Source organism: Peromyscus eremicus, chromosome X, assembly GCF_949786415.1.
Source record: "Peromyscus eremicus chromosome X, PerEre_H2_v1, whole genome shotgun sequence".
Lineage (NCBI taxonomy): Eukaryota > Metazoa > Chordata > Mammalia > Rodentia > Cricetidae > Peromyscus > Peromyscus eremicus.
The window spans coordinates 16,314,554-16,339,691 of NC_081439.1; the positions used below are offsets into that span (position 1 = coordinate 16,314,554).

The following is a 25,138-nucleotide window of genomic DNA, read 5'->3' on the forward strand; positions in this document are numbered from 1 at the left end:
TTTCAATCTATTTTGAAGCTTTATTGTTTGGTAGATCCACAAAATTGTGGATCATTCTTTTTATCTGTGTCCCCTTTCACGCCTAGTAATTTTCTTTCTTTGAAGTGTAGATATTCACTTTCTTTTGATAATATCAGCATGATGCACTTTTCCTCATTCCTTTCAACTTATCTGTTTTGTGTTTTGAAGTAAAATGAAAAAAAAATAGAAAACATGTAGTTTGTTTTTCAGTCTGTGTTTTTTAAATCTATTCTGCCATGTTCTACTAATTTATATGTTTAGACTGTTAGCATTTTAATTATTTATATGTTGGTTCTTAAGTCTTGCATTTCAAATATTTGATTTTTCTTTTATTCTATTTCTCTTTTTCTGTGTTTCTCTTTTCTGTCTGCCTGTGGATTACTTATACAAGGACTTTAAAACTTGTTTTATTTATACTGTTTTGAGTATAATTATGCCTTATAATTGGGTTTCTTATGGATTGCTGTAATACTGCTTATATATATGTATATGTGTATATATGTAATCTTTTTTCTGTTTATTTTTGAGATTGTATTTTAATTACAACATTTCTCCCTTCCCTTTTCTTCCTCTAAATTCTCACATCTACTCCCCCCGACTCTCCTTCAAATTCATGGACTTTTTTTAAAATTAATTATTATTGCATGACTATATGTATTATATATATATACATATACTCTTATTATTCCCTACTGATTTTGATATTTTAGTATTTCAAGTAGAACATTGAAAACTTGTGGTCTATTAAGTCTTTTTATTACTTTTATTTTTGTGAACTGGTGAGTGTGTGTGTGTGTATATAAATGGGTGTTTGTGTGTGTGGTATGCCATGGCATGTGTGTCGAATTTAGAGGACAACCTCAGTTATCCATACTCACTGTCTATCTTGTTTGAGACAGACTCTGTTTTTTGTTGCTGCACACATACATTGGGTTAGCTGGCTCATGAGTTTCTGGGTATTCTCCTATCTCTTCCTTCTATCTTACTGTAGGAATGCTGAGGTTACAGATGTGCCCTACTGAATCCAGCTTTCTATGGGTCCTGGGGAATTCTAATTCAAGTCCTCATGCTTTGCACTACAAGCATTTTACCCACTGAGCCATTCTCCCTAGCCCCTACTTGCACTTTTTAGAGTTCTCTCAAACATTGCTCTTTATATGCATAGTAGATGTTATTATGACTTAGATCTCAACTATTAAATATGACTTAAGATACTCATGACGTGGATAGTGTATTTGCCCTTAGTTTTAAACCCATTCTGAAGTCCCAAGCATTTTTTTTTAATTATTCCTTTTGTCATTGGAGAGCTTCATTTAGTCATTCTTTAATAGATCTGATAGAAACAAATTCTCCTAGTTTTCTTTCAATCCTCTTTTTGGATATAGGTTCCACAGTTTTGTTTCTAACTGCTAGTAAATTTTCAGGGTTTTGTTTTGCTTTGTTTTTGTTTGTTTGTTGCAGAAATGTAATTTTAATGCATGTTAGGATATATTTGGGGTGGATGCCCTATTGAAAATTCCCTCAGTCTTATGGGTCTTTAGCCAAATTTGGGAAGTTTTTAGCTACTAATGTTTTAGATTTTCTTGTTTCATATTCTTATCTCTTTCCAATGCTTTGGCTGGATGATTTACATGTTTACTTATCCATTCATTCATTCATTCATTTTTGAAGTGCTGGGGATCAAACTGGCTTTATGCATGCTAGACACATTCTCTTTGACTCAGCTATATCCTCAGGCAATATACATCTTCATCTTTTTGATTGTAAGCATAGCCTTTAATGGCCAAGCCACCTCTCCAGTCTACAATACGTATTTTAAGAGGTAAGTTTCATGTAACACAGTCTGGCCTTGAACTCCCTATATGGCGGAAGATGATGTTGAACTCCTGATCTGTCTATCTCTCAAGCACTAGGAACATACTACCATGCCCCATTTATGTGTTGCTGGGATCAAACCCAGGGCATTGTGCATGCTAGGCAAGCACTCTACCAACTGAATTCTATTCTCAGCTCCTATGCCTGTTTTGATCTCTTTTGAAATTGTGCTCTTCCCTCATTTGGATGCCTTATTCATTTCTTTTAGTTCTGTTCTATTGTTTAAATTAAGTAAATTTATTTTTCTTGAAACACCATCTCACTATTGTATACTCAATATATAGTCCAGGGCAGCTTTTAATCCTCCTGTCTCAACCTCCCAAGTGCTGGGATTACAGGTTTGAGCCACAATAACCTGGCTAATATGTTTTAGTTTAATCTATTGCTGCTTAGTCTTCTGTCTCTGTTTCAGCTCTCATTGGGTCTCTGTTGGTGCTACCTAAAAAGTAAGATAATTCTCTATACTGCCTAATGTTGCTAGATGGAAGCAGGAGGATGCTGATACCCTTAATACTTTATCTCTGCTACAGCTATAAAAATATGGAAAAACTTAACTGCCCAATGCCTATTGGGTTATGTTATGGTCTTCCAGTGGATGTAGACATTTTTGTTTTAGTAGATAGTTTACTTAACTGAACTCTAAACTATTTTCTACATGGGCATGTCTTTGGAGGATTGTCTCAATTAGATTAACTGCTATGAGAAGATTCAACCCACTGTGGGAATTACTATTCCCTAGGCAAGAGGTCCTGAACTGTAAGAGTAGAGAAATTGAGCTCAGCACAAACAAGTAAGCATGTACACATTCATTTCTCTCTACTCTTGACTGTGGTTGTGATGTGACTAGCTACTTTAAATTCCTTGCCACCATAATGGACTGTAACCTGGAATTTCAAGTTGTAATGTAGGACAACTACTAAATTAAAAAAAACCAACTAATATATAATATTTTACTAATTTCTGATGCGTTTAAAATCGAAAATCTGGCCTATCTTGTCAATGCTTCTTTAAAAAGTATCGAGCTGTCAGTGCTAAATGTTTGCAATAGCAAAAGTTACTGTTTATCTTTCTCTTACAACATATTGTTGTAAGAGATCCACTATATTCATGCAGTTAAAAATTATAAAAGACTAATCCAGTATAACAGTAAACACATATATCTTCCATCAGCCACCTAGTACTCTTAAAAGTAACAGAAATTGTTTTCTAAAATAAGAACAAAGTCCCAATAGCCAATAAATACTAAAAATTAAAGCTTTGAGTACATATACGTAGGAGAAACTACTGGAAAGTTTGGAGTGACTATTTTTGTGGAACTCATCAGGGAGATTAAATGGGATATGAATTAAGAGCCCTAAGGCTAACAGTATTGTTGTTTGTAGTACATGCATACCACATCCATATAATTATAATTTCAACAATTATTGAGATGATGTATTTATTGGCAAGTTCTCCCACCTTGATTCATGATCTAGTTTACAAACATACATTCTTTGTCTTAGCTCTTATTTTTCCTTTATCTAGACTAGTTCCTCAAGCTTTCATATTTCATTGCTTTGATCTCTCTGAATGAACACTTATTTTTTGTAGAATATCCTTTAGTTTGATTCTGTCCAAATCATCCTCCTCTTTAGTTCAAGTTACGATTTTTTGGGGGTCAGGAATAACTTGTAAGTGTGGTTGTGTTGTTCTTTCTATATCATACTGGTTTGTCTCAACATCAGAGGATTAAATTTGATTATGTGGTTAAGATGGGAGTTTCTACAATTTTGCCACTGTAAAGTTACCACGTTTGCCTTTATAATTAAAAAGCAATCTGTAAGGATACATTTTGAAACTATGTAATTCCATTGTTCTTCATCTAACTTTTACTAGTTTTAGCATCCATTTATGATTTTTCCATATCCCTTCTTATATTCATTAATTACCTTGTTACAGTTAGAACTGCCTTTTCCTTATTTGTTTGTTCATATCAGTGTGAACTCATTTATTGAATAGACTATATTCTTACTACTTATTTTGACAGCAAATTGTTCAAGATTTGGGTATTGGTGGTCCTTTGATTTATTTTTATGATATCATCCTATTACTCTTTGAGTTATTTGCTTTTTGCCACAGTAAAATTCATCTTGTAAGTCCAGTGTTGGAAGTAGTAATTTCCCCAAAGTATCTCCTTCCTTCCTAACTAAGATATGAGCAATTTTACTGGTTCGTTTCTGGAAGCCACTGCTAAAGATCCTGGTATATATATATTTTATATGTGTTTATGTATATAGTATAGATGTGTATTTTGTATATATTTTTCTATAGAAAATTTGTCCAAATATTTTCTAAATGGACAGGACTAAGGAGGGATTGAATAGGGTGGGGAAGTAGAGGAATGTAAGTGGAGTCATAATGTATGGAAGAACTCAACTCGTGGAAAGGAACTCCAGTCTAGTGTGGCTTAAAGAAGAGATACAAAACTAGAGAGCCAGGAATGAACCAGTTCATTTAGGAATTTATTTGCCCTCTGAAGGAGCTCAATTTTTTAGAACATGAGGAGTCATCATAGAAAGTTTGATTGGATAAGGAATAATAATTTTTGTTAGATTTATGTTTTAATATTCTTTTCTGTTGCTAGTGGCAATTCAAAAAGGATAGATTACATAAATGTTTAGAATTATTTTTCAGTGGGATTGGTATTTGCATTCTTTAATTAAAGGACATTTGATTCATTGATTTGTTTTCTTATGGAATTGCAGTAACTCAGGATTCATCTGTTCTCTGTGATAGCTAACACAAACAAGAATTAAAACAGTGTTAAGTGGTATTTATTTATTTATTTATTTATTTATTTATTTATTTATTTATTTATTTTTTTTTAAGGATCTCACTGTGTAGCTCTGACTGGCCTGAAACTCACTTTACACACCAGGCTGGTCTCCAACTCAGAGAGATCCACCTCCGGAGTGCTGAGATTAAGGAGTACACCACCATGATTGCTAAAACACTGTTAACTTTTAATGAAAAAAAACCTTGAGTAAGAGATACTTGATGTACTAATGTCAGTAATAGGGTTGATATAGGCACTGGATAATAAAGGCATTTTATCTGGTTTACAAAGTTAATAAAATGAAATATAACGATGAAGGTTTTTGAAATAGCAAATTGTATCTTAGCACGAACTTTGCTATTATCATAAGATGTTATTACTGCACTCTTTACAGCCTGTATCCCAACCAGTTGGAGCTGAACAACAAGCAGCTCTTCAAAATCCAGATTTTGTTCGAAGGTAAGTATCATCTTAGTACCTAGAAATCAGTGGTGGCATGCTAACACATGTCATTGTATGCTTAATGTCCCTTGAATAGACTGATCTTTTATGTGTAAGATTAATAAAATTGGGATGAGTTTTATTCCTTAAATATTTGGTGATCATATAGATTGTGAAATTATTGACCATATTTTATTTTGTTTATAGTATTCTGTTCTACAAAGTAAATGAAAAATTATGTAAAGTAAAATTTTAGCTAATCTCATAAAATAAATTATAACAAGATAAGTAATTGTATTATTGGTAGTTTTAAAATAGTCTTTTCTATATATCATTCAGATCGGGTAATTTCTGTTATTTTTTCAAATTTATTGATTCTTTTCCATGTCCTATTTATTCTACCATTTTTCCCATTCAATGAAGTTTTATTTCTGCAATTCTATGTTTAGTCCTATAATTTACATTTGGTTCTTTTTTAATTTCCTATTTCTCATTGACTTTATTTTTCTCATTTGTTCCAAATGTAGTTTCAATTGCCTGTTGAGTTCTGTTTTGTTTTGTTTTTGTTCTTTTCATTATTGGGGATGGAGCACAGGGTCCTTGCACATGCTAGGTGAGCACTTTACCACTCAGACCTTTGCTGAAATTGGCTTCCCTTTCCATTTTTAAAATTTCTTTCTCCTTTGTGTTGGGGGCCAAACCCAGGGCTTTGTGCATACTTGACAAGTACTCTATTCCTGAACTCCATGCATCCTAGCCTATTGAAATATTTTGGTTATGGCTTGTCTGACAATTCCAATATCTGATTTATCTTGGAAGCCTATGCCTGTTGATTGTCTGTCTGCATTCGAGTTGTGATTTTCCTGGGTATTTTGTTTTTGTTTGTTTGGTTGGTTGGTTGTTTTGGTTTTTCATTTGTTTGGGTTTTTTTCTATTTTAATTAGCTTCTGATTTATATTTGTTTTTTGGTATAACTAGAATTTTATTTTTATTTATATATTTTAGGCATTATGTAAGGATAGTTTGGATTCTAATTAAATCTTCTGTTTTAGAAGACATTCCCTGTGTTTAGGTGCATGTGTTCTGGCTCTTAATGGGCTGTGGTTCCAATGAAAATTTAGTTTTAGAGTTCTTGTACTATTTTGGTCTGCTTTGTTCACCTGGCACCATTGAATACCACCATGGGACCAAAGGGTAGAGTTTTCCTCTAGGCTATCCTTCTAGTCCATACTCTATTGATGAGGCTCCTCCCAGTTGTACTGGGGAAGGAGTCTACCTTTGGCTAATGGGCTAAAGTCAAGGAGACATTAGGTTTGAGTTTCTTTTGTGTCTATACTGGGATATATGAGACTGAGCCTGATAGGCCTTCTGTCACTGGATAGCTAATTGGGAAATGTCAAGCTGCTGTTTGACATTTCAAGTCTTTGGGGTTCTTAGCCAGTTTTACTTTCGGTTTTTCAGTCTTGGTTGCCCTCCTATGATTGTCTAGTTTATTATTTCCAGAATTTTTAAAATTGTACTTGGGGGAAATGAGCAAGAAAAGTTGTTTCTGTCATCTTGTTCAAAAAGCTATTTTTTATATTTATTTTACTATGTTTATGAGTGTTCTACGTGTATGTATTTGCACCACATGTGTGCCTGGTGCCCATAGGGGTCAGAAGAAGGCATTGAATTCAGTGAAACTAAAATTAAAGACAGTTGTAAACATGTGGGTGTTGGGAACTGAATCCAGGTCCTCTGCAAGAACAGTAAGTGCTTTTAACCACGGAACTCTCTCTCTAGTCTTAAGCTAGTACTTTAAAGAAACTTTTTAATGTGTAAAGTATTATTTCATGAGCTAAAATTGTCTCTTTTTTATCCTCTAATGATTATTACTTATTACTGTCATTTCTCTATATTTTAAGAACTCCAAGAGAATGGTTTATTGGGAGGGTGCCCTGGGGATGGAACCCAGCCCTTTTATATGCTACACAAGCACTGTACCTCTGAGTTACATCCTTAGCCCCTATGAACATTAATGTGTAACCTTTTACTACTTGTACCTATGTATATTCTTTTACGTGAAGATGTAGAAAGAATTTATGTTTTGTTTTTGTCTCTTTTTGTACATATCTACAGAGATGGTTCATGAGTTTTTAGAAGGACTCACCAAAAAATAATTTAAAAGATATGTTTGGGGGAAAAAAGATCTATTGATACTTACTCCATGATCATCAGGCTCTCAGAATCTCTTCTTTCCCTCTTCTACAATATTTCCTGAGCCTTAGATGTGGGAGTATTCTGTAGATGTACCAAATGGGATTGGGCTCTACAACTTTGTATTTTGATTGTATTTTTTCTTCTCTCTTTTTTTTTTTTTTTTTTTTTGGTTTCTCAAGACAGGGTTTCTCTGTATAGCCCTGGCCCCTGGCTGTCCTGGAACTTGCTTTGTAGACCAGGCTGGCCTTGAACTCACAGAGATCCACCTGGCTCTGCATCCCGAGTGCTGGGATTAAAGGCATGTGCCATTATGCCTGGCTAATTGTATTTCTGTAGTAGGCTCTGTCTGTTGCAAAGAGAAGTTTTCTTGATGAGGAGTGAAGACTATACTTATATGTTGGTATAAGGACAAATGTTTATGATTGCTGTTAGTGATTATGCTGGTTTAGTAAATTAGTGGTTGTAGTTTCTCTTCTAAGATACATGACTTCATTAGTACTGTCTTTTATATTTTTTTCTGATTTGAATTTATAGGTATAACTAGTCACAATTAATCATGTTGAACCACTTTTGTATCATTCATTTTCATTGCTTGTTTTACCCCCTGCATTATTCCTATCTCCTACACTTAGTCTGCTTATCCTTTGTTGAGGTCTATCCCCTTTTTGGATTAAGAATGTGTATTCATTTTAGAAGCTTTATTTGAATACATTAGTAAAGTAATTTCCGAACAAACAAGAAAAAATTGATCAAGAGTAGCTCCTAAATTAAAAAAAAAGAACATCCCTTAATAAAAGGTTTCATAGTGGCTTATGACTACCAGTGTCTTTCTTTTATTCTTACTCCTGTGATAAAAATGTATGACACGTATATATGATATCTCATTTTTTTATAACTTTTAAAAACAGTTTTATTGAAATATAATTTGTGGGACTGGAGAGATGGTTCAGCAGTTAAGAGCAGTGGCTCAATTGCCAGCACTTGCAACCATGTGTATCTCCAGTCCCAGAGGATCAGATGCCCTCTTCTGGCCTCTGTAGGCACTGCATCACATGGTACACAGAAATACATGCAGGCTTACTGTAGCTAGAGTTTTCCTGCCTGGCCCACGGTCAGGGCAAATCTCTCTCACCCGCCAGTCCCACAGCCACTCAGACCCGATCAAGTAAACACAGAGACTTATATTAGTTACAAACTGTATGGCCGTGGCAGGCTTCTTGCTAACTGTTCTTATATCTTAAATTAATCCATTTCCATTAATCTATACCTTGCCACATGGCTCGTGGCTTACCGGGATCTTCCCATGAGGCTTGTCATGGTGGCAGCTGGCAGTGTCTCCCTCTCAGCCTTCCACTTCCCAGAATTCTTCTTCTTGTCCCGCCTATACTTCCTGCCTAGCCAATGGCCAATCAGTGATTTATTTACTGACCAATCAGCAACACACTTGACATACAGACCATCCCACAGCACTTCCCCTTTTCTTTTCTTAAAAAGGAAGGTTTTAACCTTTACATATCTCCAAAGTCAGCTTGGTATATTTGGGAATTTGGGCGTAGTTTCTCTTACTACTTCCTGCTGGAGGGGGGCGCTGTATCTTATGGGGATACAAAGAAAATTTTAGAATTATGGAATAGTCCATGAGGGTATGTCGTCTGAGCCAGTTGCCTTGAAACCATTCTGGATGTTGGATCATCAGGGCCATGATGTCATCGGAGACCTTTCAGGGGGTCTTGGCTGGTCAAACCTGATGTATCTTAATCTTGAACAAATCCATAGCCTCTGGCTTTCTGTGAAAACAAAATCAGAGCCTCCTTTCCAAAGGAACATATCCTTACATCCAAATTTTGAAGTCAAGGTACCTTTAAAATATACATTTTGGCATAACTCAACAGCTTTTGTAATCAAATGTTTTTCTTTAATTACAAATATCAAAGAGAACATAATCCAGATTCTCTGTGTGGTAGCCATCTTTACGTGGCTTATTTTTTTATATTAGCTTGAGCCTATTGCTTTAAACTGCAGCCTTCTAAGCCTGAAATGGCGCTGGCGCTATGGCTGCTGGCTCTGCCCACTTCAGCTTCCCAACATGGCGGTAGTACGTTTTCCGCCAGCTCTGGGAGCCATCAACTCTCAGAAATAGTGGGTCTATGCTTCTATCAAAGTAGCGTGTAGCCCAGAAACCTCTTTTTTTTTTTTTTTTTTTTACTAGCAAAGGCTAAATCCACCACACAGCTTAATGTGCCACTTGCAGAGGCCTCATTCCCGCCATACTGCAGGTTGAGCATGCACGCCAGGAACCCGCCATAGTAGCTCAAACACGCAGGCTGCTGCTAGCTTGAAAGAGACAACTAGGAGCTGTTTTTAGCTCCATTTTAGAATCTTTTTACTCAGGTTTTAGGTGGAAACTCTTGCCAACACGTTGGACGCCATTTGTAGCTAGAGTTTTCCTGCCTGGCCCACGGTCAGGGCAAATCTCTCTCACCCGCCAGTCCCACAGCCACTCAGACCCGATCAAGTAAACACAGAGACTTATATTAGTTACAAACTGTATGGCCGTGGCAGGCTTCTTGCTAACTGTTCTTATATCTTAAATTAATCCATTTCCATTAATCTATACCTTGCCACATGGCTCGTGGCTTACCGGGATCTTCCCATGAGGCTTGTCATGGTGGCAGCTGGCAGTGTCTCCCTCTCAGCCTTCCACTTCCCAGAATTCTTCTCCTTGTCCCGCCTATACTTCCTGCCTAGCCAATGGCCAATCAGTGATTTATTTACTGACCAATCAGCAACACACTTGACATACAGACCATCCCACAGCAGCTTACCACCCATGCACATAAAATAAAAGCAAATGTTTAAGAAAAAATACGATTTAGCTATCATACAATTCAACTGTTTAACTTGTACAATTCAGTGGTATTAAGTACATTCAGAGTTATACAATCATTGGTTGATTTTCCTTAAATTTATAATTTTATAATATTAAGTTTTCTTTAGATTTTATGATCAGGATTGAAATGAGTTACCTTTTTTTAAATCACTAGCTTGAATCAAGACATGACAGCTATGAAAGAAACCACCAATAACCCTGATAACCCGAGTGGAAATAGCAAACAGGATCGGATGAAACAGAGAAGAGCCTCCTGTCCTCGGCCAGAGAAGGGGACTAAATTTCAACTTACTGTCCTTCAGGTCAGTGTGTATGTATGGCTGGATTAGAGTTTGTGTAAAAGTCTTAGAAACTCAGGAAGGAACAGTGCTATGGAAGTAAATGCAGAATATTGTGAAACCTTCTGTAAACTAACCTCTCTTTCATCCAAAATTTCTGATGAGAACATTACATTGTAGATATTAAACTTGGAGATTGTAAGGTAAATAAAAGGAGGAACATAAAATCACTATAACCACGAATCAGAGCTTATTCTTTCTATCTTTTTAGTTTGTTTTCATCTTTTGTCCTATATGTATGTTCAGTGTCTCACGTTTTAACACTGTAATAGTGCAACTAATATTAGCAAAAATATATTGAATTATTTTGTGGTAGGTGTTCCAAATATTATGTACTTATTTTTATCATGACCCTCCAAAAGTAGTATACCCATCTTTACAAATAGAGAGAAGTAATTTGCATAAAATTATTCAACTACCAAATGCTAGAATCAGATCTGAACCACATCAGAATTTAAAACCTGTATTTCTAACCAATATGATATATGTTTCAGATGGATTATAAAACTTATATATAGTTTGACTGGGCGGCAGTGGCACACGCCTTTAATCCGAGCACTCAGGAGGCAGAGCCAGGTGGATCTCTGTGAGTTCGGAGCCAGCCTGGTCTACAGAGCGAGATCCAGGACAGGCACCAAAACTACATAGAGAAACCTTGTCTCAAAAAAACCAAAAAAAAAAAAAAAAAAAAAAAACCACAAACATATATAGTTTTATATCCTTTCTTTTTGAAAACAATATATTTTGTACATATTTCTGATACCAGTAAATAATTTGAAGAATCTATTTTTAAATGTCTGCAATACATAGTCCCTTGTACAGAGATATAATTTAATTATCCTTTTTCCCGTTCTTCCTTTAGGTTCGTTCTGTAACTGTTGCTGAATATGTTGTATGTGAGCTCACCTAGTTACTCCCTGTAAAATGTTGTGATTTTATTTTCATTTTTATTGTTTTTAGCCAGAGTCTGATAATAGCCTAGGCTTGCTTCAAACTTAATATATAGCCAAGGATGACCTTGAATTTCTAATCCTCCTGCCTTCACTTCCCAAGTACTGAGATTACAGATATATACCACCTTGATTGGTTTATGTGGTGCTGGGGATGGAACTCAGGGCTTTGTGCATGCTAGGCAAGCACTCTACCAGCTGTGTTCCATCTCCAGCCAAGACTGCTTCTCTTAAACTGGTTAAACGTGTATACTTAGGTATCAATCTCTGGAGACAACATGGTGGAGTGTCAGCTGGAAACACACAACAATAAGATGGTCACTTTCAAGTTCGATGTTGATGGTGATGCACCTGAGGATATTGCAGACTATATGGTAAGTATAGTAAGACAGAACTGTTTTTCCCTTAGTGTACTCATTCTCTCCTTTTTCTCCTTTCTCTCACCCCACTTGCTTTTTTTCCCCTCTCTGTTTTCTCTCCATTTATTCATTTACACCCATCTGTTGATAGAATGTGTGTAGTTTTTTTTTTTTTACTTGCACAGAGGAAAATTGATTATCAGGGATAAATTATTGCATTTCCTCTGGTTTTATTGTAGTTATCTGAGAAAATAGGTTTTTAGGATTTTTTGTTTGTTTTTTAGATCACTGTGTTTTAATCTCTGGCTATGTGTTAAAATAATACTATAATCTTTAAATGATAATCTCATTGCATAAGCCCCTGATTAAATCAGAATCAAGCCACCTAAGTAATTTTAGTGTATCTAACATCCTGCACAAAAGTATTTAAGCTATGTTTTTCAGTACATTTAGTTTTGTTTTTTGAATGTGTGAGTGTGGTGTTGTGTGTGGTGTATGTACATGTTTGTGTGGGTATGTGCATGGAGTACAGAGGACATTGGGTGGCCTCCTCAGCCGCTCTCCACATTACTTCTTTATTTAATGTGCAAGTGTGGTGTTTGTATATGTCATGTATGTGCAAGTGTGTGTTCCGGTACATGCAACCAACTATACCTTCACCTGCAGAGGCTAGAGGTGTCCTCCTTTGTCATCCCCTGACTTACTCTTTTGACACAAAGTCTCTTCCTAATCCTGATGCTTGTGTGTTTCAAGTAGGCTGGCAGCCAGCAAGCCCCAGAAATCTTCCTGTCTCCTCACATTACTGGGGTTACAGGTTTATATGAAGCCATGCCAAACTTGTTATATGTATGCTGGGATCCGAACTTGGGTTCTCATGGTTCCATAGCAATCTACCTTATTTTTTGAGACATGGTCTCTGACTGAATCTGGAGCTCATTGATTCGGCTAGACTGGCTAGCCAGTGAGTTTTAGAAATCTTCCTGTCTCTATCACCCCTAACCCCATCCCCAGCACTTGGATTACAGATATACACTACCATGCCTGACTTTTTATATGTATGCTAGTGAGTCAAACTCAGGTTCCCATTCTTACACATCAGGCAGTTTAACAACTGAGTCATTTACCCAGACCCACATTTAGTTTTTTTAATAGCTTTGAATAGCTAGGCTTAGGATAGTGTTTTTCTTTCATGTCTTTAATCCAGAACATGGAGGCAGAAGCAGGCTGATCTCTATGAGGTCAAGGTCAGGCTGATCTTCATAGTGAATTCTAGGGCAGCCAGGATTATGTAGAAAGAGCCTGTCTCAAAAACAAAACAAAACAAAACAAAAAATGACCAAACAAAGCAAAGATAAAAAAAATCTATAAAACATCATTGTGTTCATTTTGTGTTGGCTATCTACTGCTGGGTGTAGGGCCTACCCTTAACTGTGGTAACTGTAAGACTCTGTTAGAGAAAAGTAATCTTTCCTTTGTAAGTAGATGTCATTTGGAAATAGCTCCTTGGTTGTGATGTCGGCTTGAGTCCACTTCCCCCTCTCAGTGCTGCCCCATCTGTCTTGGACCTGTGCAGGCCCTGTGCAAGCTGCCACCATCTCTGTTAGTTCATATGTGTGTCAGTCCTGTTGTGTCTGGAGGACACTGTTTCCTTGGTATCATCCATCTCTTCTGGGTCTTGTCTTTCTGTTTCCTGAGCCCTGATGGAGGGGCCTGATGAAGACACTCATTTAGGACTGAGTGTTCCAAGGTTTCTCACTCTCTGCACATTGCTCACTTGAAATTACAGCCAATTTATAAAATCCAAGATATTTCAAAGTATAGTGGCTTTTTCTGACAAATATCAGTGATCTCAGAAAAATCTGAATGCATTATGAAATACTTTATAACTGGTCTTAATTATTTTTGTGGCACATACTTATTTTGTTGTTTTCCTATGGAATTCACCATTAAAATATTATAATTTTGAATAAAATAAATATATTCTAATGAATACATTGGCTTTTACTTGATGGCAGGTTGAAGATAACTTTGTGCTGGAAAATGAGAAAGAAAAGTTTGTAGAGGAATTGAGGGCTATTGTAAGTCAAGCCCAGGAGATCCTTCATGTCCACTCAGCTGCAGAAAAATCTATTGGTGTTGACTCTGTTGCCTTGGAATCCAACAGTAACCAAGTAAGAACACTTTTTTAGTAAGAAGGTCATTTGGGGACTTTGTCAGGAACATCATCATTTACCTGTTCATTTTTATTTCAGACAGGGTCATCTGACCAAGTACTGATAAATTCTGCATCCACTCAAACCAGCAGTAAGTATATTTAATAAAATTTATCATTGGCTTTTGAAACAAGGCATTTTGGAGTCTTGCTATACTTTCATAGATAAAGATATTAACCAATAAATTAATTTGATGATAAATTGTTTTTCCACACTTGAAAGAAATTTATAGCCCAGATATTGATTCTTTATCTGAGTAATTTAGTTCTGAGTTATTACATGGTATGTTACCAGAAGAGGCAGTCACAATGCTGATTGACGTCCTGTTTGAATTTTAACTGCTAGTCTGTTTACTTTGACATGAGATAGGCAAACGTATTTTAACTAAAATCACTGTGTTCTAAGTTTGCCTCATATTTTAGTAGTCATTCAGAACTTGACTTTTTCACTGATGATAATACTTCTACCATCTCTAGCCACTGATAACTTTATAAATCAGACACCAGATAAACTTCCAGAAACTAAAATAGGGGTTCTTCTGTTTTCTTTTCTGACAACTTTATCTCTTCATTCTTCTTAGCCCTGGTCATGGGTATATTAAGAGTGTCTGGGAGGGGGAGAAGAACCATAGCATCATGAAGACCTCAGAAGGAATTAACACAACATGAAGAAGCAAAAGGTGGTGGGAATAATGGAAGCAGATACCATTATCCTGAAATTTAGTTCAACTGTATTAGGATGCCAGAATACATCTGTATCTTACTTTGTTGGTTAGCAGAAATCTGAGCAAGTTTCTGACTGACAACGTAAGGTAAAGTTCCAAAGAAATTACTTGAGAAAGTTACAGATGTAGGGATTTCTTTTACTTAACTTTCATATTGCCATAAGCTACATTTACTTCTCTTTTTTCTGGTGTATAGTTCTGTAAATTTTAATACTTATATCGATATATACCACCATGATACCACTTAGGCACAAGCATAATCAGGTTGTAGAACAACAGCTGTAGATTTGAATGGAGAAACTATGACCCACTTATTTAAATTTTGCTTCTGGTTACTATTAATACATACCTTATATTTAGTTCTGTAGACTGTTTGTCAAGGTTGACATATTACTCTTATGGCTTATAATTATCCTTGTACTGTTGGAAGTGGAAATGTAACACAAGCTAATTTTTAAGTTTTCTTTATTTAATATGAACACACTGACAGTTGCTTAGTGTATAATTTGTTGATAATTCTTTCCTACAGATGAATCTGCTCCTCAGTCATCCCCAGTTGGTAGGTGGCGATTTTGTATCAACCAAACAATAAAAAATCGTGAGGCACAGTCTCCTCCTTCCCTTCAGCCTTCTGTGGCTATGGTTCCTGGGTTACATCCATTTACTAGTAAGTCGTCTTCTTCTTCTTCTTCTTCTTCTTCTTCTTCTTCTTCTTCTTCTTCTTCTTCTTCTTCTTCTTCTCCTCCTCCTCCTCCTCCTCCTCCTCCTCCTCCTCCTCCTCCTCCTCCTCCTCTTCTTCTTCTTCTTCTTCTTCTTCTTCTTTTTTTTTTCTTTTTTTTCAGACAGGGTTTCCTTGTGTAACTTTGGAGCCTATCCTGGAACTCACAGAAATCCACCTGCTTCTGCCTCCTGTGTGCTTGAATTAAAGGCGTGGGCCACCACGCCTACTAGTAAGTTTTATTGTCTGCCAGTTTTCTGTGGACTTGTTGATATGGTTACAAATTATAGACTGTCTCATTAATTTGTTTTCATGAATATTTTGTGCTTATGACAGTTTTTACAAGCATTTTAGAAGACATAATATCGCTATATAACAAGCCATTTTATTCAATATTTGTGAGAAAAAAAACAACTCATTTCTTCTTGACTGTTGAATTCTGTGATGTTTTAGGTCTTATTTACAAGTGTACTCTTAAATAGGTTCTCATTTGTCCCTTACTTTTCTTGTCCCTTTTGAGTTTTGTGTTTGCACTTTGTACTCATCATAACTTAGCTATTCTTTTGTTATTGTTCCAGATTCAAGAAACACAGGTAATCAGGAAATATCAAAGGACACACTGTTCACTGTAGAGAATAATCCAGACCAGCATATACTTAATAATCCAGACCAGCATGTACTTTTCACCTCCAAATCAGAACACAAGGACGTGGTTGATGGTAAGATTTCTGAATGCTCTAGTGTAGAAACTGAGCAGCCAACTATTCTCTATCAAGTGAAAGATGACAGACAGATAATGGCACCAGCTACTGATAATTCCAATTACTCTGCTACTTTGGTGTGTCCAGTTCCAGTTGAATGTGAGGCACCCACCAGCCAAGCAGGCATGTTCATACCTGCAAATCCATGTCAACAAACTACTGTTCTGGCTGATGTGCTTATGACCCATCCTGGTGAATCGGTTCAGATTGGTGATAATGCTGTTCTAACTTCAGTGTTTATATCTTCTGATCAAAAGCCTCAGTCCTTATCAGTAAAGCAACCAAATATAGATGCAGAGATCATTTCCCAAGAAGGAGAAACCACAGTGAACACTGAACCAAGTTCTCCTAAGGCAATCATTGCCACTCAGACTCCTGGCTTTGAACCAGCTACGCTTCTACCTGCTACTGTCCTGGAATCAGATGGGGAACGACCTCCAAAAATGGAGTTTGCAGACAACCGAATTAAAACGCTGGATGAAAAATTAAGAAACCTACTCTATCAGGAGCACAGCATTTCTAGCATCTATCCTGAGAGTCAGAAAGATACTCAAAGCATAGACTCTCCATTTTCTTCCTCTGCTGAAGATATACTATCCTATCCAATGCCAGAAGTCATAGCTGTCAGTCACTGTGGGATTCAAGATAGCCCTGCACAATCCCCGAATTGCCAACAGACAGGCTCTAAGATTCTGTCCAATGTGGCTGCAAGTCAGCCTGCTAATATATCAGTGTTCAAAAGAGACTTGAATGTGATAACTTCTGTACCCAGCGAGTTATGTTTACATGTAAGTATCTTTCTAATTCTTATTATTTGCCTATGAATTTAAAGAAATGCCCTCTTTCCTAAAAGGTTCCAAAGTAACTAACATTTAAGACTATGACTTAGTGGACCCCAAACTAAATGTAAAGACATGAATGTGGGAAAGGAACTTGTTGGGAGGAGAGGAGTTGATATGGATGGGAGGGAAATGAGAAAGTGGGATGGAGTAATCAGAATTCATTACAAACATCTATAAAATGATCAAAGAATAAATTCAACTAGCAAAATAAAATAAAAATAAATTAAAAAAAAAAGAGGAGAAGGAACAGGAAGAAAAAAAAATTTCTCCAAAACAGTTGAGATTGAAAGATTACAAGTTTCCAGATTTTAGAATCTTTGAATTTTAGAATACTTGTAAATACCAAATGTGGTATCTTGGGGCTGGTACCCAAATCTAAGTACAGAATTCATGTATGTTTTTATATATTTATACACAGAGACTGTAGACAATTTTATATAGTATTATTAATGCACTTTCATTTTAATTGCAACTCATTAGATGAGGTTGGCCAGATGTGCAATTTTCCACTACTGACGGGATCATGTTGGTACTCAGAAAGTTTCAGATTTTGTATTTTAGATTTTATTGAGATTGCTCACCTATATAATGTAGGAACTTTTTCTTTTCATGTCTTTTTTTTATTTTCTAATATTGGATATTAAGTTCAGGGAACAAATGTATGCCATGCAAGTGCTATACCACTGAGCCATACTCCTAGTCCTAGTTCCCTTTTTTTTTTTTTAAAGATTTATTTATTTATTATGTATACAGTGTTCTGCCTGCACACATCCCTGCAGGCCAGAAAAGGGCACCAGATCTCATTTCAGATGGTAGTGAGCCACCATGTGGTTGCTGGGAATTGAACTCAGGACCTTTGGAAGAGCAGCCAGTGCTCTTAACCTCTGAGCCATCTCTCCAGCCCCCCCTAGTTCCCTTTTCTACCTGTTCAGTCACAGAGATAACCACTAGTAATTTTGCTGCTGGTCCTTCTTGACTTTTCTTAAGATTACATAGATCTATTTACATGCATATCACATATGTTCTCCAAAATAATATTGTGCTATAAACACATTGGTCAGCAAACTGAAAATTTTCTTTTTACCATATTCCATGAATATTTTTCTAAATGTTTACCACAATAATTTTTGTCATCGTTGCTGTACAAATAATATCTATTTGTATGCAAAATAAAATCTATCACATCCCAAATCTGTAAACATAGCTGTTAGCATTTCCAGATATGATTTTAGTTAATGTATGAATATTGTACCAACATAATTCTGCATGTATTATGCCTTTTATAGATATAGATAGATGTAATATTCATCTACATATATTCCTTTATATATATATATATATGCTATTTTGCATTTTTTAAATTTTTGTAAACTATTATACAATTAATATGTAAGCACAAAAGCATTTCAAAAGAATGGTAAATCTAAACACTTCCTAAACAAGTTTCTATTGTAGTTTCTTTGGTCATTATCATTAATAACTTATAAATAATACATGTGTTTGTTCCTCTCTTGATTTAGTGATTTTGTGTTTTTCTTTTTAAGACTGTATTTCACTATGTAGCTTAAAGCTGGCATGGAACTCATTACTTTGCCGTTCTTATAACTTATAGCTCTGTTACCTCTTAAAGTTTCTGCCTGTTTCTGCTTCTCAAAGTCTCACAATGGGGATTAAATTTTAACATGATTTTGATGGGGACATTCAAACTATAACAAATTCCTCTTAGGATTCCTCATTGGTTAGCATATAGAAATGCAACTGACTTTTTTTTTCTTTCTTTTTTTTTTTTTTTTGAGACAAGGCATCTACTCTGTAGTTCAGGTTAGCCTGGCTCAAACTCATGGCGATCTTCTTATCTCAATCTTCATGGTGCTGGGATTATAGAGTGAGCCACTCCTCTTAGCTACAACTGGCATTCATGTGTTACGATTGTGTCCTTGAACTTTGCTGAGTTTATTTATTGGCTCTAATAGCTTTTGGTAGATTCTTTTGGATTTTCTTTTTTTTTCTCTCTCTTTTTATGGATGTGTTTGCATGTGTATGCTTGTGTATATTTGCATGTATGAGTGTACATGGAGGCCAGAGGTCGACAGTAGGTGTCCTTAATCACTCTTCACCATATTCTGTTGTGGCAAGATCACTGATTGACTATTGTAGCTAGACATTTTGCTCAGAGGATCTGAACTCAGTTCCACATGCTTTCATAGCAAGGACTTTACCCACTGAGCTCTAACCCTGAATTTTCTCTCTCTTTTTTTGTTTGTTTGTTTGTTTGTTTGTTTGTTTGAGACAGGATCTCATTATGTAGACCAGGCTGGCTTTGAACTCACAGAGACTCACCTGCCTATGTCTCCTGAGTGCTGGGATTACACAATGCTCATCTTTGGGTTTTCTGTGTATAAAATTTTGTCATCTGTGAATGAAGATAATTTTATTTGTTCATTCCTATTTTTCTCATGTTAACTTTTCATTTCATACATATAGTACAGTCTGCCTTTTCTTCCTTCAGTCATAAATTCTTATGTATATGTCTGGATTTTTGTTGTTGCTGTTGTTGTGTATAAGTGTTTCACTTGATCAGGGAAACTAAAATTTATAGTAAATATGCCATCTTGTTCTATTCGCTACATACAGATATATCTCATTTCTATGGGATCAGTGTAGCACTTTCTGAAATGTAGTATTTTTACAAGTTTTTTTCTTTCCTAATTTAAATAGTATTGCTAACCCAAAATGAGATTCAGAAACTTGCTTACTGATTATTCAAAATTTCACCCTTTTTTTTTTTTTTGAGGTAGCTTTTCACGTATCCTAGACTGGCTTCAAACTTACTACATAACCAAGGATGGCCTGCCTCTGCCTAATACTCCTGCCTCCACCTTCTGAGTGCTACAGTTATGGGTGTATGCACATGAATTCTCTATGTGGTTCTGAGAATCAAAGCTAAGACCTTGTGCTTGCTAGGCAAGCCCTCTATCAACCGAACATCTCTAGTCCAAAATTTTCCCTTTTGATAACTCCTGATTTGTTGTAAGTAATAATGCTTATTGTCATGTAGGAAGGCTGTCTTCATTTAGATGAATGCTACATCCCATCCTATATGCTTTTTATATTCACTTTTAATCTTCTATTATTAGTGACCATTCTTTTTTGTTGTTGTTTTTTGAGACAGGGTTTCTCTGTCAACCCTGGCTATCCTGGAACTCTGTAGACTAGGCTGGCCTTGAACTCACAGAGATCTGCCTGGCTCTGCCTCCCAAGTGCTGGGATTAAAGGCATGCACCACCACTACTGGGCATTAGTGACCATTCTTATGTCCCAAAGTATCTGTGTTTCATGCACTAAGTTTTTGTATTAATTACCACAGATAATTTTTTAAAGATTTATTTATTATGTATACAGTGTTCTGTTTGCATGTATCCCTGCAGGCCAGAAGAGGGAGCCAGATCTCATTACAGATGGTTGTGAGCCACCATATGGGTGCTGGGAATTGAACTCAGGACCTCTGGAAGAACAGCCAGTGTTCTTAACCTCTGAGCCATCTCTCCAGCCCCAGATAATTTATTTTTAAAGCACTCATTTAGACACAGCAAGTAATCATGGGTATTTGGGGAGGATAGGAGGACAACAAGATGGTGGTTTTATAGCAAACATGGTCTGATATTAAAAATTCTTAGAACATGAATTCATAGTAATTCTTCATTTCTTTATAACTTTCTAGGTGATTATATAAACTAAGAAACTTGATTTCCTCATATTTCTTTGTTACTCGAACAGCTTTAAATATCTTGTTTTTCTTTTGCATCATATATCAAGCATCTTTATCTCTTAAATAATAAGATAATAAACTAACATTTCATTTAATAGCATTTATAACCAGGCATGGTGCTACACACCTGAAATCCCACCCCTTGGGAGGTAAAGATAGTAGGAGCCAGAGTTCAAAGACAGCCTGAGTTACATGATACCTTGTGTCTAATGAACCAAAAAAACTAGTATTTTTAGTCATTTGGCATATATAAAAGAAATAACTTATTTTAAATTTTAGTTTACAAATTTGATATAATGATAACAATATTTTGGCCTAGAAAAGTAATAGTCTCTTTTATTTCATCTGAAGACTTCAGAAAAATGTCAAGGCTTCAGTTTCAGTCTGATGTGGTACTGTTACTGAAACAATGCATAGTTTTCTGTTTTTTGGTTAATTATTAATCAATCTAAGAAACACTAGTATGCCAAAAAAAACTTACTCACCTTGCCTAAATTATTACTACTTCGTTTTTCTTTGGTTTTGTCTCCATTAGGAGATGTCCCCAGATGCTTCACTTCCAGGGGATCCAGAGGCCTATCCTGCTGCTGTGTCAAGCGATGGAACCATTCATCTGCAGACAGGAGGTGGATATTTTGGCCTAAGCTTTACTTGTCCTAGTCTCAAAAATCCTATTAGCAGGAAATCCTGGACTCGAAAATTAAAAAGCTGGGCATACAGGCTACGGCAGTCAACCAGCTTTTTCAAGAGATCAAAAGTCCGTCAAGGTAGTGTGCTTACAGTCAGGGACATAGACTAGGTAACATCATTTTTCATCTACTTTTTTTTTTGTCGTTCATATTTGAATCTTGCCATGTTTTCCATGTAGCTCATGTATGTTAAATATCCCATTAATGTTGTTGCCATTTTATTTTTTTCCTTTTGTAACTAATTTGGTTTTTCAGTTATTCATTTCATATAGATACTAAGTATCGGGATAAATCTTGCAATGTCTGATTTAGAGTTAGGGACTTAAACGATGTTGCTTATACATTAACACTTTTTAATTATCTAGCAAGGGTTAAACTTTTTCTGCTTTTCTTCATTTTTGGTAATGTAAACAAATTAGTCTTAAAAAATGATTTTTCTCTTTTCTGCTTATAATTTGACAAACCTTACAGTGGAAACAGAAGATAAAAGATCAGCAATTGCTCCTGATCCCATTCCGCTGCCACGAGAGTTATCAGCTGATACTAGGGCTTTGAGTAGATGTAAAGCGATGAGTGGATCATTTCAGCGGGGTCGGTTCCAGGTTTGTGTCTTTGGTTGACTCTTTATCATTGGGTGCCTTAGGAAAGGAAACAGCAGGGCTAGAGATAGAGCTTCATGGGAAAGTTTGCCTATCATCTGTGAGACCCAGGCTTCTATCCTCAACAGTATAAAAAGGTGACACCATTTGAAGTTGATCTGTAGATCATCCTTACTTTAGCTGTAAATCATTTCATATCTAGTTTTTTTATCTTGGTCATATATTTTCAACTTATAAAGTTATCATTAAAGGTAAATCTGAAGAATATAAGGATGTTAGTTGCAAAAGAACACAGAAATAGATAATCATTTGGGGGGTCATCATTTCTATCAATTTAGTTTCCTGCTTGGATTTATTATTTTATTCATGTGTGTCTGTGTGGGCATATGCCATGTGAGGTGCCCACAGAGGCCAGAAGAGGGTATCAGATCCCTGGGAGCTGAAGTTACAGATGGTTGTAAGCTACCATGTGGATGATGGAAACCAAACCCAGGTCCTCTGCAAGAGCAGCAAATATTCTTAACTGCTGAGCTGTCTCTCCTGCCTCAGTTTAATCTCATGTCCTTTAGAATCTCAGCAAATTTCACAGTGGAATTTTATTTGAGTAACAGGAAGCTAATCTATCCAAGGGCCCCAACTGAAAGACTGACTGTGGACAGTATAAGTTTCAGTATTACCAAGTATTATATATGTCAAATCAGCCCTTCCAGTTGTCTGTGCTGTGTTTTGACAATGAATTTCTTCATGAGGGTTAAACCAGACAAGTTTACCTTTTTTTATGTCTCAGGTGATTACAATTCCTCAGCAGCAGTCAGTGAAAATGATCTCTTTTGGAAAAGAACACAGACCTCCATTCAAGAAAACAACAATCCAGGCTAGTGAACAAGCGCTAGCCTTTGCTGAAACTGCAGTGTCTCAATTGATCGAAGTGGAACCTGCCATGCCCACTCCTAAAGCTTCAGTTTCTTCACGAAAGTTACAAACTCTTTATGAAACGTTTAAAGAAGATAAAGGAGACCCTGAACAAGGTGACATCTTACCTTTCAGCACAGCTTGTGAGACCAGTGTGTCTTCAGTGACTACAGCAAAGAACTTGGAAGTAACTTCAACCACAGCAATTAGTGTGCATTCTGGGTCTGAACTGTTAGATAAAGAAAAGGAGGAATTGTCTCCTGGGAAGCAGCCATGTACTAATGAGTTTTTATCCACTCTTGCTAGTAATAGAAAATCAGTGGCAAAAACTGGTTCAAAGAGTGACCAGTATTTACCACTCCGTGAAGAGCAAGCCTCTGTTCAAACACAGAGTTCACTTTTCTATTCTCCATCTTCCCCAATGAGCAGTGATGATGAATCAGAAATTGAGGACGAGGACTTGAAAGTGGAGCTTCAAAGATTACGAGAAAAGTAAGGACGCTCTCTTTTCTGTAACAAATCTAATCGTTTATGGGTTTATACAACTTAATATTTGCTCTGTAGCTAATTGAGAATTGGTAGTATTTTAATGATTAAAACTCTGTGATTAAAAACTATAATAAATGCTATTGTAAAATGTTTTTGGAATGCTAAAATTATTGTACATGAAATAATTTTATTTTAGTTTTTAAAATTGTTTTACTTGTTTGGGTGTTTTGCCTGCATGTGTATCTGTGCATCCTGTGTGTACAGTGACCATGGAGGCCAGAAGAGGTTGTTGGATATCTCCCTAGAACTGGAGTTGTGAGCTGCTGTACAGGTGCTAGGAATTGAACCCATGTCCTCTGGAAGAGTATTGAGTACTCATAACTTTGAGCCATCTCTCCAGCTCTTTTTTTTCGTGGAGGAATGCATTTTAAGACAGGGTTTCACTATGCAGTTCTGCCTGGCCTGGAATATACAATGGAGCTAATCCTCGTTGACCACAAACTTGTGATAATCCCCCTGCTTCTGCCTCCTTCATGCTGGTATTATAGGCTCATGCCAAGATGTCTTGACTTCTTTATGCTTTTTCAGTCCTGTTTTTTAGGACTCTTGGAGTAAGAATTTACAACTCTTCTTACCTTTTATTAGTGGACAGCTAATTTATGTAGTTGAAGAGAATAGTTCATCTTTAGGAAAATATAAGATCCTTCTAAGATCAAAGCTTGTTATTTAGTGAATGAGGTCATAAAGTTTTACTAATGGTACTATGGCAATATGTTTTATCATGTAGAGTGCTTTTTTTATGTTTTGTTTTGTTGGTATTTGGTTTCATATACCAGCCAAACATTAAACTTGATAAATGAAGCTGGGAATGATCTTGAACTCCTGACCCTGTTGCCTGCACCTCCCAAGGGCTGGAATTACAGGCATGTGCCATCATAACAACAACAAAATTACCACCACCAATAACAAAAAAACTTGACCATTGGTCTACTTTGAAAAGTGCCATGCAAGCCTGGCAGCCAGAATTTAATCCCCGGAATCCACAGTGGAAGGAGAGACCCAACTGCTGAAAATTTTCCTCTGACATCCATTAACACATATATTGTACACATATATATGTAATAATAATTCTTATAGCAAAAGATTAAAAGTTAACTAAAATATACATATATACATGTTTGATATTATATTCCATATATTTCAATTTTTCTATATATTCAGTACTATGTAGTTTATGTATACAGATATTTTTATGGCACAATACTTATTTTTAAAGTGTTTTAATATTTGTGATGTTAGTATTCTATTTCTGTTTTATGGAGTATTATTATTGTTTGAAATATGGTCTTGCCCAGGCTGGCCTCAAATTTGCAAACTTCCTACTGCCTCAGCCTCCTGATTACAGGGATTTAACAAATCTTTTAAATCATTTTGAAAGGACTGTTGGCTTTTATAGCTGCCTGTGTTGGTTATGAGTAGTTGATTTTGTTATAAAACATAGATTCTCAAAAAGGGTCTTTTTATTCTGGGATTG

General features: G+C 36.0%; 1 protein-coding gene across 2 annotated transcripts in view; it reads left to right on the forward strand.

Moving 5' to 3' along the window:
• The window catches only part of Wnk3 (WNK lysine deficient protein kinase 3), a 131,959-nt gene that overhangs the window by 83,861 nt on the left and 22,960 nt on the right, over nt 1-25,138 (forward strand). Inside the window, exons 11-20 of one of the 2 annotated variants that reach the window (XM_059249949.1) lie at nt 5,106-5,170; nt 10,396-10,543; nt 11,787-11,903; nt 13,904-14,059; nt 14,141-14,192; nt 15,355-15,384; nt 16,122-17,092; nt 21,451-21,541; nt 22,076-22,206; nt 22,991-23,607. In XM_059249949.1, coding sequence (XP_059105932.1) covers nt 5,106-5,170; nt 10,396-10,543; nt 11,787-11,903; nt 13,904-14,059; nt 14,141-14,192; nt 15,355-15,384; nt 16,122-17,092; nt 21,451-21,541; nt 22,076-22,206; nt 22,991-23,607 — 2,378 coding nt within the window. Of the gene's footprint in view, nt 1-5,105; nt 5,171-10,395; nt 10,544-11,786; nt 11,904-13,903; nt 14,060-14,140; nt 14,193-15,354; nt 15,493-16,121; nt 17,093-21,450; nt 21,542-22,075; nt 22,207-22,990; nt 23,608-25,138 lie in introns of both variants that reach the window. The other variant, XM_059249948.1, reaches the window with a different exon arrangement.